Source organism: Lolium perenne, chromosome 6, assembly GCF_019359855.2.
Source record: "Lolium perenne isolate Kyuss_39 chromosome 6, Kyuss_2.0, whole genome shotgun sequence".
In the NCBI taxonomy this organism is placed as follows: Eukaryota; Viridiplantae; Streptophyta; class Magnoliopsida; order Poales; family Poaceae; genus Lolium; species Lolium perenne.
Genome location: NC_067249.2, coordinates 269353202 through 269373158, shown reverse-complemented (window position 1 = coordinate 269373158; position 19957 = coordinate 269353202). Strand labels below are relative to the sequence as shown.

General features: G+C 43.4%; 2 protein-coding genes across 2 annotated transcripts; one reads left to right on the top strand and one right to left on the bottom strand.

Annotated features, from left to right (window-relative positions):
* Window positions 1–5521: 5521 nt before the first annotated feature.
* LOC127326735 (uncharacterized) lies at window positions 5522–15702 on the bottom strand. The gene is made up of 9 exons (XM_051353520.2): window positions 15502–15702; window positions 11978–12427; window positions 11696–11755; window positions 11481–11589; window positions 11253–11305; window positions 11013–11156; window positions 10573–10656; window positions 7387–10030; window positions 5522–7283 (listed from the first exon to the last, which is right to left on the bottom strand). The coding sequence occupies exons 1-8, from the start codon at window positions 15700–15702 to the stop codon at window positions 10010–10012; spliced, it is 1122 nt and encodes a 373-aa protein (XP_051209480.1). The 3' UTR covers window positions 5522–7283; window positions 7387–10009.
* Window positions 15703–18130: 2428 nt separating this feature from the next.
* Window positions 18131–19321, top strand: LOC127326736 (ervatamin-C-like). The gene is made up of 3 exons (XM_051353522.1): window positions 18131–18216; window positions 18263–18677; window positions 18893–19321. The coding sequence occupies exons 1-3, from the start codon at window positions 18131–18133 to the stop codon at window positions 19319–19321; spliced, it is 930 nt and encodes a 309-aa protein (XP_051209482.1).
* Window positions 19322–19957: the final 636 nt, after the last annotated feature.

The following is a 19957-nucleotide window of genomic DNA, read 5'->3' as shown; positions in this document are numbered from 1 at the left end:
TCGGGTTTAACAAAACGCTCACTACGTCTAAGATTACAGCCTGATTTCTCCTCCTCCTTTATCGCCATCTTCATTTTCTTTTTTTTTTCTTCCTATCGCCACTTGTCTTGAATTCTCCACCAAGAATTTCACTCCAGCTCTTGGTTCTCTTCACTTCACTCTCAGTAGGTCCCCCGGGAATTGTCATCAGCTTGTTGACCTTGTCAATACCCACAAGTGCTTCAGTTTGCACCTCGAAAACTTCTTCAGTTTCCTCGTCACAATCTGGAGTTGCTTCAGGTTGCACCAAGTCGGTCAAGACCGAATCATCCAAAACTGAATCATTTTTTACTGTTTTATCACAACTCAACGAACTCTGCACACTTGTCTTCTCGCTATGTCTTGCCCTTTTCGCAGGACAACCAGTTTCAAGAACAAGGGGCTGAACTGCTTCAGTTTGCACCTCAACATTGGCAACACTTTTAGTTGGCAAAAGGGGCTGTACTGCTTCACCTTCTCTTTTTCGGGCTCTGAAAAATGAAACATGTTAGTTTTGTTAGTAAGTGAAAAAACAACAAAAACAGTACATCTAAAAATTTGCACATACCTTGGCTTTACAGGAGTGTAACGGCATTTGGTAGATCCACCTCGGTGCCCAAGTGTCTGGCAAAATTTGCATCCGTTTTTGTTACCTTTTTGGGACCTTTTTGGCTTTTCATCCTTTTTCTCATCATTTTTCCCATCTTTTCCCCCTTCTTGCCACTCCCACCCTTCTCAAACCATGCCTTGTATCTACTCTGTTTTGGCCTGCCTGCCTTTCTTTTTGTCAGCGGAAGACACAAGGAGAAATCAATTTCCACTTCTGGCCACTGAGACTGGTCTGTAAGTGGTGCAATAGGTGTTGCATATGCAGCTTTGAATCTTGCTACCGAGTAATATTCATGCAAATATGGGTGCATATTTATCTTTGGTTTGGAGGCCAAGAAAATTATGGCATGCTCACATGGCTTCCCAGTGTGTTGCCACTCGAGGCAACTGCATTCACGCGCTTCAGTGTCCACAACATGCCTCCTGCCAAGCTTGGTATCTCTAACTTCACAACCGTATAATGAAGATTTCTCAACAGACAAATAGCCAAGTTTTCTGCTATCGTTGACAATACCTGTACCACGTCAGGCAGCTTATCCCCCTGCAGAACTCTACATAAACTTGCTCTCAATTCCCACAAACGCATGATCTTTATCCTGATTTGGTCAACCATGTCATGAACATGCAAGTCTTTTAAATCCTTCACCCAGTTGTTAAAACTTTCTGCCAGGTTGTTTATATGATCAACCTTGATGGCAGTATTAAATCCTGACCTGTACCATAATAGAGAATGGTGGTTTTCCAGCCATGTAGCAAACTCATTATTATCACCACATGCTGCCATTATCTTGTCCATGTGATATAAATATGTCTTTGAAGTGTAAGACCTTGCTGCTGGCCACATACGCCCAAAATCGTCTCCTCTGAACTTTTTTATCAAATTCATCCACATATGGCCGAAGCACTCTCTCTGCTCAGCATGGGGAAACACAGTCTTGACTGCTTTTTCTAAGCCTTTACATGCATCTGTGTGTATTGAAAAAGGTGACACTGGCCCTAAGCATCTTTTCAACTGCATCATGAACCACGTCCATGAAACTTCTGTCTCTGACTGGAACATGCCAATGGCAATAGGGAACATCCAGTTATGTCCATCTAGAGCATTGCATGCTGCCAATTGACCATTCCACTTTCCAGTTAAGAAAGAGGAGTCTATGCTTAAATATGGACGGCACCCTGCTTTGAATCCATCGATGCAAGGCTTTAATGCCATTAAAAACTTAGAGAAGGTGACATTTTCATCTGCTGTTACCTCAGTATCTATCTCCACAACACTGCCAGGCTGCCTCTTCTCCACCTCTACTTTGAAGCTATAAAGCATCCTAAAAGTATTTGCCCAATCACCATATAATTCTTTCATTGCCCTTTGTTTTGCCTTCCACACCGTGTTATATTTCACCACTATTGGGTAATCCTTCTGCAAATCTGTCTCAAGCTTCTTTGCAGTAGTGTTAGGTGTCTTGGCTAGAATAGGAGTGATCTTTTCTGCAACCCAAGCCTGTGATGTCATGGAGGTTACCTTCTGTGAAGTAGTAAGGCAAGTATGCTCATTTGGGATTTGATTAACCCTGATGGTACTTCCATCAGGCTGGCGTCTAGCAGAAATGTACCACCCACATTGAACGGTGCCAGTGCCATCATAACCTCTGCACCTCGCATAGAACTTCTTTTTATCAGTCCATAAGGTCTGCGTGTCAAACTCCTTCTTGATTGCGTAAGTCTTGAAACACAATCTAAACTCTCGCATGCTTGGAAACAAATAACAGGGTTTTCTTTGTCATACAGAGTTACCAGCTCATCATCATGTGCATCATCTACAAAGTCTGCATCTTCTTCCACCAAATACTTATCCACATCTTCAAGAGATCGTATGTTGCCATCAGCAGTGTCAGACTTGCTTCTATCCTCACTCTCCTCCTTATCTTTGTCGTGTACTGGAATCCTAAATAGCTTGGCCATCTCAGTGTCAGACATTGGTGCAATGACCAAATCATTCTGTTCAGCTAATTGTACTAAATTCCAGTCAACACTAACAACCCCTGCATCAGCATCAGGCCCCTCAGCTAAAACTGTCACTTCGGTACGGATGGGCATTGTCACCCTTTGTGCGGCCCAATCATCTTCTATCATCTGCGTAGCCAACTGTGAGGGAACATATCCGACCTTTGAAATTGAATTCAGCTCGACGAGCTTCGCTTTAAAGGTAACCTCATGGCTTGTCCAGCCATTCTGCTCATGAATTGCCTCAACCAGATCTTCTCCATTCTCAATTCTCACATACGCTTCCTTCCCATCCTGCCACTTTAACAATGCTACTTCTTGCGCTGGACCCCAAAGAACACTATGCCCAAGCTTCTCCACCACATTCTTCACGGCTTTCTCTCCCATGCTCTGCAGCTCTTGGGGATCAAACTCTCCAAGATCAATATCCAATATGACGACCGTACCTTTCTCGAGGTCCCGCAAGCTACCATCAGCTAGCTTGGCCTTGCATACAAAGAATTGGACAATGAATTTAAATTTCTCCCCCGCTGAATCGACCCCCCTGTTTTCAACGGCGGCGTGCAGTGTGAGGTAGCGGATTCGGTTTCGGACCACATCGCATTCAAATACAGACAAGGTTAGATGCATTTACCTATTCGAAGTAGAATCTGGCGGCTCCATCTCCATCCCCTCCCCCCTCGTTCAGATCTGGTGAGACGGCTAGGGTCAGATCCAAATCAGTACGCTGGTGAATGGAGCTAAGATTGAGCTAGAGTTTCGAAATCACTCACCAAGAGGGCACCCCGCCACTAACGGGCGGCCGCCCCGCCTCCTACACCGCTGCCGCCGCCGCCGCCGGAGAAGGGGACGATGGGGAACGGTCGAGCTCGGGCGGGAGTTTCAGCGTCAATTCGCGCCAAATAGCTCATCCAGTCCATGGCGCTGTTTAAAGCCTTTAGCCACAAGACGCGCTTTATAGCGCTCAATAGAACCATGAGCATGTTTCTTCACCTTGAAGACCCACTTCGAATCAATGATGTTTTGTGCATAACCATCGAAATATGTGCATAACCATGCACTATGACTAGCCTATGAAAATTGGTAACTAATGGCAAAGCAACCAAAGAAGAGAGAGAGGTACTAACATAGTACTCATGTATTATGTTACCATAACATCACAAATACATGTAATCCAATAAATGAGGTCTTGCATGACACCATACTAATATTGCCAGCATGAGGACGAACCAGATAGATATTATAATGGTACACCTTGTGAATGCGGACAAGTATGCTTAAAAATTGTCGTGAACAACACAAAAAAGTCGTTACTCATGCTACAAAAGTTATAAATGCGAGAAATTAATCAATAGAGGAGCCAGGAGGGCATGCAGACAAACATGTCAGTGCCTTAAAACTTGCCATAACTTCGCCCATTCCAAGCAATAAAATTAAGGGTCCTATAATTTTTTTTAACAAGAATAATGGATGCAAATTCGACCAAATTTATTAAACATACAAGGAACATCTACGACAACAAACCAATGTCAAAGAAACTCGAGGTATTTACCTCGAGACATTCAAGTACGAGTACTATTGAAATCGAGTACTTATGAAGTGTAGGATATCAAAAAATGCACTATTAAGGTAGGAATTAGCGCAATAACATAAATACAGTTCACTGCAGCAGACTTAAACCTGCTAAACTGAAAGAACAAGCAGATCTCTGTTACCTTGGTCACGGCATCGTGTGCGCATACACGGCATCTTTGCATGCCGCATCGATGACGCCGAGGGTGCTCTGGTTTCGGTGCGTCCAGTACAGTGCGGCGTCGGTGATGTAGATCTGCGAGTGTCAGTGATGGTCTTGCTTGCTGGGCAAGATGACCGGTGAAGGAGATCCGGCGTAGTGAACCAAGTTGTCAGCGAAGCAGATCTGTTGCGACTGATGATGGATTCGGCGCGCTGCACAAGAGTGTCGGTGAAGCAGGTCTTGTAGTTGGCTGTTGTGTCCGTGGAGAAGATCGAACGCAGGGCAGACTGGCGTCGGTGAAGCAGGTCATGAGCTGTGGACGAGGGAGTTAGCGAGACACGGTGCGGTGGACATCGGAAACTCTGGTGCGGCAGGATGAAGCAGATTCGTACACATGTGAGGAGTATATGGTATCAAGGTAAGGCGTATAGGCAGGCAACAGTGCGGCGAGGATGTTGCGGTGCGTTTGTGCAGTAGGCGGAGGTGAGATATGGGGTTGGGGTCGCGTGTAGGCCGGCGAAGTGCGGCGGGGATATTCCGGTGCGTTGGTGCAGGAGCCGGAGGTGAGATATGGGGCTGGGGTCGCTTGTAGGCCGGCGAAGTGTGGGGATGCTCCGGTGGGCGGTGGTGCAGGAGCCGGAGGTGAGATAGGGGGTTAGGGTTTTTCGGAAGATCTTGGGTGGGTGGTGGTGGGTGGGGGAGGCGAATGGCGTCGGTGGACGGTGGACTACAGATTCAGAGTTGTGGGGACCTGAAAATTACGTAGGTTACCCACGCACCGACCTTATTGTAGACCATTGATTAGGGGTCGAATAGGATTTTCGTACCGCTAAAATTGGGGGCCGACAGATTCAAGAGTGAGGCGGCAGGAGGATTTGGCGCTCTTAGTTTTTCAATTTGGCATGTGTAGGATGTAGGAGTAGGTGTCGTACACGCCACCCCTCATAGTGAACTAGATTTAGATGTGCGCCTTGGCGCACGACCCCGTGAAATTTGCTATGCTTTCGATTTTGTACAACGACAAAAAATAAGATGGAAAACGATAATATACTTTTCAGGTTTTATAAAACAAAGTTGATAGGATGAAATTAGGATGCAGCACACGAAATCACGAACAGACTGGCTCGCTCGTGAGCAACAAAAGCAAGCAAAAAATGCTTTGTGAAACATATATAATAAGCTCATAAAATGAAGAGAACATCATAATCATAATTGCTGGAACTATACAAAATTTCAAAGATATCAATCTAATTAACCTAGCAGATAATGGTGATACCAGTCAAAAGCAACAAAATGGAGAAACTGAAAGAGGCTATAAACAACCTTACACTACATGAGTGCATAACAATTGTAAGTTCAGGAATAGGAGCCCATCATTTTCTCCAAACAATCACATGCAAGAGACTGAAGTTGATCAATTCAGAAAGAGATTTCCTCAGATAGTCGCCTACTTGGTGACGCAGAGCAATATTGGTAGCCAACGAAGAATTTGCGTTGGGTTCAATAGTCGACTCTAGTGAAAGAAGATTAAAAAAAGATCAGCCAGTATCATTCAATATTCCATTACAGACAAGTTAGGATAAAATGTTGTACCTAGCAGGGAGGACAATTATTTGAGGGATGCCTGTGTTGATGTACCATATATGTTAACAGGAAAGAAAGAAATGATAGTATGCTGGCATCTCTAACAAAATAAAGAGCCGACACCGGAATAATCTCAGACAGTGGTGCCAACAAAAATAACAAGTCAATTTTCCCAAGAAACCTCAACGTGTTTCCGATAAAGCACTATCACCCCAAAGATCATATTTTAGCACCTGGCCACTACGGTCAATGCAATAGCCAGACTATAAATAGAATGAACATATAGAAATAGAAAGGAAGCACATGAGATTGCTGAAATCTTGTCAAGCACATCTGGACATCATATGAAGAGAGTTGTTTGTCTTAGGACGAACTACATCGTTGGTGAGGAAGGTCAAAGCATGACGACCAAAATGTCTGAGAGCGGGAATTTAAACCTTGTATAGGGGTTATATGTGTGAGGTTGAGGGAGCGGAATTCGTTAATCCAGAAGAGAGCATACCTGCGGCAAAAATGAATTCATTGTACTTGCACACGTTTCACCTTCAACAGCAGGTACCAAAAAAATTAGGGGCACACCTTGGTGCCCTTCCACCGTTTTCTGCATTGGTAAACGGGTTTATAAAACATACTGAACATTTATACAAATTGAAAGCATGCAGCATACATATGATTAAACTAAAAGATGTGATATTATTCTTTTAAGATGTGCTGCGAATTCTATGTAGAAACAGAGTACAAAAGATAGAACCCTTTGAAGCAGAATCTCAATTGCATGAACCAAAGAACTCTGAGACTAATCTAGTTCACAAATGAAAAACAAACATTACCACTAAGCTTTGGGAAAACATATACATATCTCTATTTTCTTTACCTACAGAAAAAAACAACCTACATATGGAGTCTATACAGAGCTGAGTACTACCAAAATACTAACTCAAAATAGAAAATATTGTTAAGCTTGAAGCACAACATATGAATGAGCCCTCTTTCTATCATTAATTAGTGAAATCGATCTATAGATAAAAAATAAATCACGTGGGATCCTAGTGTAGTCAGTCACATCCCTAGATGTTCCCTTTTGCTTAGGTTAATTAGTAACCGCCAGTTTGACAGACCGTGGCCAAATCAACCGACCAATATTAACACTGAAGAACCATCTCGGCCAGCGGCTTTCGTCCATAAAAGCGGTGCGATCAGCCTAATATTATGGTCTTCCATGTCACAGATGTGGTGTGGTGTCGTGGCGCAGGGCTCCTCACACATGTAGATCCTCGGGCTGATGTAACCGTCATCTCGCGCGGCGGGCTCGAGGTCGTGCTCCTCCTTCGCAACGCTGCAGAGGAATATTAGGAAGAAAACTGAGTGTCAACAACAAAGAAATGTACAATCATTCTCAGATGCAAGTAAAACAAATAAACTGAAGTTTCTAGGATCACCTCTGTATGGGGCATGCCGCACCTCCCGCAGCCTGTGCATGCGGCCGCGAGCCCAAAGCAAGTCCTCCTGGAACTCTTGCACTCTGAGCGACACCAGCCTCATGCCCATGCCCACCGCTGCCATGCCCTGTCGCAGTAAGACAATATGGAGTAGGCACCATCGTTAAGCTTTTGAAGTTCAGTAAAGACAGAGAAACAACCTTTTAGGTCACTGGTATTTATAAGAATCGAATACCTGACAAACGTTTAGTCAAATAAAAGTTCCGAATTGTTTACTCCATTAATAAATATAAATGGAAAGGAATAAAAATTGCATCTGTTTAGCCCAATTAAACAACCTGATAAATATAAAAACATATAGTTCTATCAAAAACGTCAGGAAGGGGGAAATTACGCAAAATCATACCTTAAAACACTGCTTAAATAGCATATGTGCCTCATACCTGATAATCACAAAATAGGAGTTTACCGGAAGCTCATGCCGATGTAACGATAAAATTTACTACCAATATGATAATACATTTCTTAGATTTTGCAAAAGTTGTTGCTAGAACTAAATTAGGACAAACAGAGCAACGAATTGTTAAAAGTGATAATTATTAAATAGGAGTTGTGGAGAAAATTTGAAGAGCCCCATTTACAACAAAAAATAACAGTTTCAAACTAACTAAATTACGATACGGCCATCTATTCAATTTCATGGTAGCATAAGATTGTTTCAGAGCACTATATTGATACCAACAGTAATCTCCTAAGCAAAATACAGTATTTGTGATGGCCAAAGTAAATAAGGTAGATGGTCTTACTCATACAGGAAATTAAAACCTGGAAATAATTAACCTCTGCGTTATTGCCTTGTGACTATATTAAGGCGGAAGTCTGAAATTATGGCATGAAAATCGAAAGATCCAATATTAAATAAAATGTGATACATGCAGCCATACTGATTATATCCCCATATCACTCCTGTATCCTTTTGTACCCATTTTCTAAATCTAAAACTTACCACATTGCTTTCTTTCCTGTGTATAGGTGTAAGACAGAATATATCAAAGCATACACCTAAAGCCTTGTAGTATCTATAATGGGAACTTTCTTATTCATAAACGAAAAAAACCACGATAAGTAGAAAGTGTGCTCTGAAGCAAGAAACAAAAATGACAATCACGCAGTAAATTAGCGCAAGCTAGGTAGTACAAAATAAGTAGACAACCATTTACGTAAAATAACAAGCAATAAATACCTGATTGTATGTCCACTCAAACATTCGTAGCATAAAGGGAAAAATAAAAACCTTGATCCATTTTATATCGCTACTCCATCTGATATTCATGGGGTGTTACCGAATCCGAGTGTAAACAAAATAGGCCGGAAACACAACACACAAAATATTCAGGTTTAAACCAAAGGCAGCTCCGACTTTAAGAGGTTTGAAGTTTCAACATCTAGGAAATGAAATCAATATCGTCATTGAGGAACATATATTCTACCTTCCAATCGGTCTCAGCCAGTAAGTGAAAACACACAGGACCTAGTCATTCCAAAAGGAAGTTCAAAAGACAAAAGTTCTTTCGCATTGATAAGCTTTTTCGTAAAATGATGTATTAATCAAGCTCAGAGAATAGGCTACAGAAGAATTCAGCAGCAAAGTAAAGCGAGATAATATATATATAAGGTGCAACTTGTACACTGAGATTGTCTTAAACATAATAACTTGAACCAGTATGAAATTCACACATATTAGTCCAATCTATTAGAGACTGGGGGCGAGAAAACATGGTGGTGTCAAAAGCAACCAGATTTCTCTGGTGAAGCTCCCATCTGAAGTTGCAATGCAAAGTCATTCCCTGAATCTGGAACATGGGTCTTCCCTAGCACCCATCAGGTGAAATTTTCCAAAACACCAATTCAAATTACTCCGATCCAATAAAGAGCATAACAGAGAAGAAATAAAGAGCATTTCCGATCCAATATCTTCAAATGGAGCATCTTCGCACACCCTCGAATGTGCTAGTAAACAACAACAAATCCTAAAAGAGTCTATCAAAGTTATAAAGAGGAGAAACAGTTTTCAAGAGGGATCTCGAAAAAACTGCCATGAGCCACACTGATTGAACTACTCGACTGTAAATTTGGTGGTATTTACCAAAATGGAACTTTGCAGATCATGCATGTGAAAGAATATATGCAGAGAACATATGCAAACCTGTTCAGCTACAATATTCTACAACACCGCCAAAAGAATTGACTACTATATCTGAATGCTAGCAGAACAACTACATCCATGCGAAGAAACTACATTATAATTCTGCAATATGAATATGAGTTCTGTATAAGTTGGCTTTGCAAACCAGTGAATATTCTGGCCCATATATTATACAACCTTGTCCAACAAATATATACTCCAGATTGGCAATTACACCCACTAATACCAGAGTATAATGACACACTTAAATATCAGAAGCAACCAACTTTGGTATTGTGCTTCACCTCACTGAACTACAGAAGGCAACATTCTTTAGATGACACATGACAGAAGATATAACATATTCAGCAGTTCCATAAACCATGGAAATTAAGTTCAGAACATACCATGTGAAACACGGGAGTGCATTCACTCCCATCATCTCCTGCTTGTCCCGAGCTGCAAATTTGGTGCATTAATAGAAAATCAGGCAATTAACCATTGTACTATAAATTGTAGAAATAACCATGAAGAAGCACATCATTACATTAGTTATTTTCAACTTCTATTTTTCCTATATCCATTTATGCAGCAAATACAAAAATAAACAATCTGATATTGATCACCGTCTTACTTTCGTGTTGCAGCAAGGAAAAAAATACAGGAGATTATAGCAAGGTAGGACCATTAAGCTAGAATAAAGAAAACCACCAACTATATACTGAAAATTGTCCATAGATTGCAAAGAGCATGTATTAAGCACTAACTATTCAACTAAAATGAAACACAAATGGCTATCCGGATTCGCAGTAACACCAAAAGGGATAAAGATAAATGCTTTAAATATTTAGTGGTGGCACAACTATTCCTAAATTCCCCGTGAAATGTTCTCACATTATGGATACCAGTTTAAATATAAACTCAAGCACATTTAGCTACTGAGCGCGAAAGCGAACTCGCACCTAACCTAATATAAAATCAGAACAAAATCTGAAACTTACAAAGAATAGTTGAATCTTAACCGAACAAAGTGGATATATCACCCACGATAGCACCCAAGCAAATATGTCCAGCAAGATGACCACCTGCAAAAAGCAGCATCCATGTCAAGCAAAATCGTACGGATGGAAAATTCCAGAGACACCGATAAACACAGTACTAAACACGCAAGAAAGCAGAGAAGTGCACAAAAGCACAAATACTAAGTAAGCAAGCTATTATGACAGACTTATGGTTTCTTAAAATTAAAGTCATTCTGCTTAGCCAAGCGTGAAACTTCAATATAATCTAAGAAGCCCAAAAATCAACGCATGAGGCATGGCCAAAACTACCTAGGCTGGACAAATAGAAAATTAACCATCCAGGTTCATCAATGACAAATAGCAAGCTATTATGACATATCTACAGCTTGACCCTCTAACAAAATAAACTGCATTATTACCTTAGGCCATAACTCTTGTCCAATATTGCACTGACATGGGTCAGGTGAAGAGCCTCCTTGGGACTTTCTGGGGAACGAACATGATTTCCACAGTTTGACCATAAGTGGCAGGTCCGATTCGTTCAGGATTGCAAGCACCATTTCCTTCAATTGCATTAATTATCAATTTCAGTGAGTACTCTCACTGAAAAAATGTGTGTACTTCTATGAAGATTAATTCAGTATATAAAATATGCCAACCTCTTCACGTTCAATGCTGCCGGTGCCTCGCAGGTCATATAGTCTGAATGCAACTACAAGGGATCCCTTCAGATGTCAATAGGAGAAGCAGTATATAAACATAAGACCTCCTGAAGATATTCAGAAGGCTACTGCTAATTCAATAGTCCCCATATTTTATGGAAATTAAACCTTTTGTAAAACATTCACACAGAAATCATCAGGAGAGAAAAGGGGATATCTCCTTACATGCAATCTTCTCGGCTGTAGGTGTATCCGGGTGAAAAATGTGGAGAGACCGAACGAACTCCTCTAATTCAATCACACCATTGCACTTCCGGTCAAACAGATCAAATATCTGCATTAGTCAAATAAGTGTCACACATATAAGCATATGTACTGTTCATCTTATACCAGATACATTTGCCTAATCCTAGAACACAGATCTACAGTTATAGACTAACCCGATCGGCGAAAAGGTTCTTTCGGTTGCTATTCCTGAAGAGAGCAAGTTGGAACTCCTCCTGCTCAAGAAAATGTCAGACACTGATTAGAGTTTTCAGAACCACATATTAAAATCAGACAATATGCAAGATGTATATCCATCACCACCCCACCACTGATAACCTGCAAAATAAACCCCCAAAAAGCAATTGCATTCCATATAGACATATCATCATACAGTTGGCTTGCATGATTTTTTCTACACCAAAACTTACAAACGGGTAGAAAGAGAGAAAATTAACCTCCCCAGTGAAAAAAATGTGTAGAAGAGCAGGCTCATGCACCACGAGCTCAGCTCGTGCACGCTTCTTCCCGGCGCGACCATGCCTCCCGCGCCGCTGCCACCGCGGCCGCTCTTGGGGTTGGCGAACGCGGCGGCCATGGAGGAGGCATCGAGGTGCGGGTGGAGGGTGGCGAGGCCGATGTCGTTCGCCGTATCCATGGCGGCAGAGCTCGGCGTTGCGGCGGCCGTGATCCGTGCACCTCCTGCCGGAGCTCGGCGATGAGCCGGAGCTGGAGAGGAGGCGGCGAATCGGCGGTCGTGCGGGAGGGTGGATGGGAACGGGGCGGCAGCTCCATGACCGCGAGGGCTCCCTCTTCTCGACCGCGAGCGGCGGGAGGGCGGATGGGAGCGGGGCGGCAGCTCCACGACCGTGAGGACTCCTTCTTCTCGACCGCGAGCGGCGGGCTGCCTAGGCGTTGGGTGAGGGGTTGGAGGAGAGGACGTGGTCAGCAGTGGTGCCGGCGGCGAGGACGGAGCGGGTTGGAGGAGGAGAAACCAGAGGGGATTGGGGGAGCGAAGCGTGCGGGGGATTGGGCAGCGGTGGGCTAGGGTTTTCACCCTGGGGGAGGCGTTTTATACCAGACAGTGAAAACGAGTGGACGGCCAAATGGACGGCCGGGATGCGCCGCAAGATCCATCCGACGGTTCACGTGGTCTGAGCGCTGTGAAGCCCCCTATGGGGGGCATCATATATAACGTTAGATTGTCTGGTCAATTAATAGTTCTGGCAGATTCATTTACTCATACCATCTAAGGATGTAGTAGTATTATCTCTCCTCCCTCTTGAACCGATTCATCAATGCATAGTGCAGCATCGGCTTGCTCTGAACACAAGATGCGGTTCACGAAGATGGATCCCAATTTTGCATGGAATTGTGGGATCTAGAGGAGAATGTTGACTGAAACCCATACGGACAGGACGTGCCCATTGCAAAGCGGTTCAAACCATGCTTGCTCGATTCATACATAGCAGCATCACCAAAGCGGTTCCAACCAATTTTCTTTGAACCGGAGCAACATTAGACCATGCACTATGTACAGTACGTTCGATTCATTGAAAAATTTGTCAGCTCTCATTTGGCTGCTATGTTGGCATCGCCTCATCCGTTTGGTCCAAGAATAAAAAACTGCATGCATGCACCTACTTGCGACTCACATCTCTCACCGTTCTTTTCTCTATGACATGTGGGCCAACCTTGCACGTAGATTCCTTTGAACCGGATCAAATACGTACATGGTTAGCTTTTCTCTCCGACACACATGAACCGATTCAATGAGCCAAATGAATCGCTTTTTCACCGCATAGTGGATGGTCTACAGAGGAAATTGCACTATCCACCAACTTTTCTAGGGAGTACAAGGTTTTGCAAGGATCACCACTTCTGCGATATTTTTGCAGCTTTCACTATTTTACGTCTAATTTGTTGCACATTTATCTAGATTTTCAATAATAACTGCTTAACTCAGTTGACGACTGAATCCCACAAATCACAACTTCAGATTTATACACAAAATGTATTGAAAAATTACAAATAATGGTTATCATTCCAATATGTGATTTGGTTGTATTTGTGCACTGTAGATTGTACGGAGTATATGAAATCAATGTTAACTCGGAAATATTTCGCAGAATTGTTTTTGCAACAAAAATATGTGTCGGACTATGTAAATCATAGCAAATATTTGTTTGTAAAAAATACGATAAGAATGCTTTTCAGGATGTAATGGACTTAATTTTGATAAAAAAATTTAAAACCTGCCAAAAAGCATATCCGATGAACCGTAGATAAAATATGTAGACAAATTAGACCATGGGTATTATAGCGTGCTTAATAGACATTGATATACAAATAATAGATGGATTAACTGTACTAACCGGTTGATTAACATATAACTGGTGAAATGTGCAACGGAATAGACGTATAGGTGGTGAAAGCTTGATAAGAGTTGTAAACATGGTGATCCTTGCAAAACCATGTAGTGAAAGTGGTGGATATTGCAGTTTCCTCATACAATATTCTTTTTTGTTTTGTGAAATACTATAGTAACTATTTTCATTTAACTGCCAAAGAACCGATGGGAATGCGGAACATGATAACAACTCAAAGCAGTAGAAATGCGAGGGGGCCTAATGGAAACGTATGTCAAGGAGTATGAACAACATGTAACGAAAAATCCCACTTTCCTAAACGCGAAAGACATACTCCCTCCATCCCAAAATAGATGTCGAAAAAATGTCAAAATTTGAACGTATCTAGTCACTATTTAGTGTGTAAATACATCAAAATTTAGACAAATTGAAGACATCTGTAGGGCTTGTTTGATTTAAAGAATTTCCAAGGGAAATTTGTAGGATTCTATCATATATGAATTTTTCCTATGGAGGCCATTTGATTCAAAGGATTGAATTCCTATGTATTCCTTTCCTATAGTACAATCCCCCAGGATTTCTAGCAAGAGATTAGAGCTCTTGGAAAAATTCCTATGTACCTATGACAACTATGCCATGTACCCCATTTCGAAAAAAAAACAATGCCATGTACCCAATTCCTATTGTGTTTTCCTGCGTTTTTCTTGTGGTGCATCAAACGACTCATGCAACTAATTCCTGCGATTTAAGTTCCTGTGGGATTTCTCGCATGTCATGACATACATACTTTTTCAATCCTTTGATCATAGGATTTCTAACAAGAGGTGTGACCTCTTGGAAAAATTCCTGTGTGTGTATGACAACAATGGCATGTGCCTACCTGCAAATTTCATGTGATTTTTCCTGCGGTGCAATCAAACGTCTTATTTTACTGATTGATATATTTTTCATTCCTGCATGATTGCAAGCTGTCATGCCAGTCTATTACTATACTTTTCCTATTCCCATGTTTTACAAATCCACTAATAAATGTAACACTAAAGTAGTAGTATGTCCATCATATTATATATATCGACCAAAAAAGTTGGGAGTTGCATGGAATGGTTGTTTGCATGTGTCTAATTAACTAGTACTACTAATAAATACGGAGTATAGTACTACTAAGTTGTCCTAATTTTTCTATGACTATGATGACATAGATTAAACTAGAACAGAGGGAGTATATATACTACGGCACATGTTTGCCTCGAAAAACAAAGTGGCCTTGTATTCTACCAGGACGGAGGGGGTGTACATATAGCCATAGCCATGGATGCATGCATGATCGAAAGCAGAAAAATAAGAAAAGTTATGAAAAGGAATATTCAAATCTACATAATTATGGGCTTGCATGCGGATATCCTCGAGCTTGGCTCTAGTTCTTTTTCTCTTCCTCTTCCTCTCTCCTCTCTTCTCCATCGCTTGGTCAACTTGTATCCGATCGAGTGCTAAGATTCCGCGCGCGCGCCATGCACCACCGCAAATCAAGTCCTCACACACATCTTAATCTTAAAGAATATATGTATTTTATTAAAAAACAACGAAAACTACAAGCCTTGGCAGCTGGTTGCCACCGGGCCGTCGTTGGGCACGGCAGCCTCCTCGGCAGTAGTCGCCACGAATAGGTCCCTCTCGGCGGCAGCTCTCTGCTCGGCCATCGCCGCTTCTTCTGCGGCTGATGCCTCCAGCCTGCTTCGTACATAGCGGTCCAGGGGGCGCTCCCACGCTGTACTGACCGGCGTCTCCATGACCGGCGGCTGGGCGAACACACGCATTTGGCGGCCAGCGTACAGACGCGAGACAGCCTACTGAACTCTTCTGCTACGCCGTAGACAAGGAACCCCGCCTGCGCTGCTCGCCGTGCATGGGGCGGATAGCCATCCGCCTGGCCTTGTTTGGCCAGCGGGCTGCTGGGTCCATGGGGTTCGCCGGATCACGGAGCTCGACTGTTTATTTAGTGTTTCTCCTTGCGCGAAGGGGTCGGATCGTCTGGTATATAACGACTCGAGCTCAAATGGGTCATAAATGGTGGGACACACGTGTCAGCCAGTCTTTCTCGGCCAGTCAGTTGGACGTGTTTGACCATTCGCCTTTCTTTAAGGTCTTTTTATAAATATACAAGATTACTTTTTAATTCGTGCATCTGCATATTTTCGCCCAAAGTATGGCATGTTCTCGCCTACTTCACAACTAAAAATACTGTATGCACAACAAAAGATAGCATTCCTGTGGGTCTTTTATTTTGACACTGGTCCCATAGGATTATATCTCCTCACAAGACTTTATAATGGCACAAGGTACTGACATAACTAATGTTCATGACATATTTCCTGTGAAAACTCGGAATACTGGAACCACGTTCAGTAGTGCTTCCTCCGTCCTCAAAAGAGCGTACTACTAGTAGTACTACTAGAGGTATACGCGTAGAATAAGAAAAGGTATATTCCTTCATGACTTCTTTGACAGCATGCAACCATTGGAGAGAAGCCAACTAAATTAATATTGTTGCATGCAGCCAATAGCTTTTTTTTTTTTTTTTTTTTGAGACCCCTCGATCTGTGTTACAGCTGTAGCATCTGAACTTATGCACTAACTCAACACCACACTCACACCACACACACGCACACCACTAGTGCACAAGCTAGACTCTAGAACTATACACACAGCACACATAATTTTGGGTGTCCCTAGGAGCTAGTAGTTGTGGCACATATGTGTGGAGGAGATTTTATTCTGGGGCAGAGCCCCCGGTGAGACACCAGAAAATCGTCCCTCATGGGAATCGATCTCGGGCGGGCAGGCTGGCCACTGCCAAGCCTAGCCACCGCGCTAGCCGCGCGTCCTCCATGCAGCCAATAGCTAGACTTGCATGTGTGAACTAAAAGCAGATTGTACTAAATATTGAGTGTTGAGAGTTTAGATGAACACTTTTTCTTGGACAGATTTTGAACCTACAAGTACACACTCCTGAGAAAGGAGGGGGGAGTGTTTGGCACAATTCCTTAGACTGGTCATAGTGGGGAGTAACTTAGACTAGTAACACATGCCGTGTTACTAGTCTAGGTTACTATCTTCATAGTGGGTACTAACTTATATGTAGTGTCATGCATTGTGTCATTTATTATGTTGTAGACTCATTTTGCCTTGGGGTGTGTGATGTTATGGTAACATAGCTAGTTACCACCTCACTCTCTTTCTTCATTTATTGGCATGCCATGTCACCAAAATGCCTTGAGATGTGTGATGTTACTAGCTATGTTACTCCCACTATGAGCAGTCTTAGGCTGTTCATAGTGGGGAGTAACTTAGACTAGTAACATATGCCATGTTACTAGTCTAGGTTACTACCTTCATAGTGGGTAGTAACTTGTATGTGGTGTCATGCATTGTGCCATTTATTATGTTGTAGACTTATTTTGCCTTGGGGTGTGTGATGTTATGGTAACATAGCTAGTTACCACCTCACTTTCTTTCTTTATTTATTGGCATGCCATGTCACCAAAATGCCTTGAGATGTGTGATGTTACTACCTATGTTACTCCCACTATGAGCAGTCTTATTAGTGTGCATCCCATTCTTTCACTCTTCGACCAATCTTTTCCATCCATATACTCCACAATTAATGCGTGAGAATCTGGCGCAGAATTATAGGAATCGCCGTCCACTTTCTTTAATTTTCACTGTGGAGAGTGCAGGTGTAGGTGTCGTGTCACGCCACGCCGCAGTGAATTGTTTTGTCAATAAATAGGCGAGGGTGAATGCGCAAGTAAAAACCTCCAAGCAGTGTACTACTGTACTCCTCAAATGCAAATGTAAGTCAAGGACTTACTCCTACTCCTAGTTTTAATGTGGGAGAAGAGAACACGACGGGCGCGAGGCGTGCGTGGGATTTGAGGAGACCTCTTAATAATGCACCAAAAGACCAAACATGGGGGTAGAATAGGAATGAACTGGCAAATTGTAGAGAGCGCGATCTTGTTGGGAATTTTTTGAAAAGCAGGGGCGAAAAGGATGATTTCCACCTTACATCCACCGAACTATCATTGGATATTGACTCCATACATATTACTAGTAGTAGTACTCAGTAGTACGACAAGTACAACTCCTCTAAAATCAGGAACCCTTCCATTCCATGCATGATTATATGAACTGGATCGTTCTGCAACTAAAATTTAACAGGAGCTTGCATCCGCAATACAGTCGATGCGAATGGAGAAAGTAAGTGTGTCGCAACCAGCTGATTGTCCTTCAAGAATATTGTATACCAGGTACCTCGACGGCACCGCCAGGTAAGACGTGACATCCCCAAACGCGATGTCGCTCGGCTTATTGGAGGAAGACGCCTCCAGATCCAGCGCTCAACTCGTCGTCGGGCATAAACCGCTTCGGCGACCTGACGGACGAGGAGTTGGCGGAGGTCTACAACTGTGCTGTGGACCCTCAGCGCCTCCCCCTCCTCGACGACGTCGACACCCACCGCTTCACCCCCGAAGCTGCTGTGTCCCAGCCGACGAACCTCCCCTATGGCGTCAACTGGGCGGGGATGGGCTTGGACGGCAGCCCGCCGGCCATCAGCAGCGTCAAGGACCAGGGGCCCAGCTGTGGCAGCTGCTGGGCCTTCGCAGCTACCGCGGCTGTGGAGGGCCTGCACGCCATTAAGACCAAGACCCTGTCGATTTCACTTTCGGAGCAGCAGATTGTCGATTGCGACACCTCGATCGAGCAACGGGTGCACAAACGGGTGGGGCAGGTATGCCCTTACGTCAGTGGCGGAGCTTGCCAGGAAAACTGGAGAGGCAAACCAGAAAAAACCATGACCGGGGGGGGGGGGGGCAAAGAGCTCAAAAAAAAATTACTATAAACCTTATTTTTTTTTCTTCACTAATTTTCTAAAAGCTGGGGGGGGGGGGGGGCGGTGGCCCCCCCTGACTTGTACATAGCTACGCCAGTGCCTTACGTACGGAGGACTGGCGCCGGAGTCTGTCTATCCCTACAAGGGAAGGCAGGGCTCTTGCCAGAAGGTCGATCGTCAGCCCCCTGATCCCGATCGAAGGACACATTTTAGTGCCATCAAATTCTGAGCTGGAACTCAGAGCTGCCGTGGCCCATCAACCGGTCATCGTGACTGTGGATGCTAGCGGGAACGCCTTCAAGAAGTACGACGGAGGTGTCTTCCGCGGACCTTGCGACAACAACGGCGGTGGCCACCAGATGACGGCGGTGGGCTACTCCTACAACCTGATCACCCACGAGACCTACTGGACTCTGAAGAACTCGTGGGGTCGTAACTGGGGAGAGAAGGGATATATGAGGCTGTTGAGAGAGATCAACAGCACGGGTCCCGGTCTCTGCGGCATTCATAAGAATGCATTTTACCCATGGCGGCGCGATTAGCAAGAGAGGTGTGAAGGCAGTGTGTGGTTGTGTTTCTGTATGAAAATCATCATGGGTGGTCTCCTTCTGCTGTACTGTGCCCTACAGATGATCAGATCAAGTACGTTCTGTCCTGAAATGTAATAGTACGTTGAAGAACATTTCAGGATGAATAATCTTAGATTAGTAAGATCGAGTTCCACAACTCTGAACTTTTGACACCTAAAACCGCTGGCTAAATTTGAACTTCAAAGCTGTTCGTACGACGAATCCCTAGTCTGAAACTGTGTGCTTTTACCAAAATTCATCGAGAATTATCTTGCAAGCCAATGGAGCTACGAGCCCAAACCCCATATAACAATTGTTGACCTACATGTCATCTTTAAAACTCTCCACAAATGTCTTCTTTGCCAACAGTACAAGGTTTCGACTGTTTGAATTGGCAGTGTCGACCTCCAATGTTACTGCATCTTTTCCCTCCGGAGATCACTTTGTCCTCAGTAGGGCAAAGACGAAAGAGCGGCGGCCGCTGCGGTCATGCCAAGTGGCCTTCAGCTTTGTAGAAAGCTAAAGATGGGCTCGATTTTTTTTTTGACGTCAGTCGTATGTTTGGCCTGCTATCATTTACTCTCTCCGTCTCTAAATAAGTGTCATTTA

Bases quoted from the DNA above. Each gene is read 5' to 3' on its own strand.
- LOC127326735 (XM_051353520.2), bottom strand. From the start codon at position 15,702: ATGCGTGTGTTCGCCCAGCCGCCGGTCATGGAGACGCCGGTCAGTACA. The intron at 11,590-11,695 runs GTTAGTCTATAA...TGACTAATGCAG, and splicing joins AGAACCTTTTCGCCGATCGG to ATATTTGATCTGTTTGACCG. The intron at 10,657-11,012 runs GTAATAATGCAG...TGCTTTTTGCAG, and splicing joins GACAAGAGTTATGGCCTAAG to GTGGTCATCTTGCTGGACAT.
- LOC127326736 (XM_051353522.1), top strand. From the start codon at position 18,131: ATGCGAATGGAGAAAGTAAGTGTGTCGCAACCAGCTGATTGTCCTTCA. The intron at 18,217-18,262 runs GTAAGACGTGAC...GGCTTATTGGAG, and splicing joins TACCTCGACGGCACCGCCAG to GAAGACGCCTCCAGATCCAG. The intron at 18,678-18,892 runs GTATGCCCTTAC...TTACGTACGGAG, and splicing joins TGCACAAACGGGTGGGGCAG to GACTGGCGCCGGAGTCTGTC.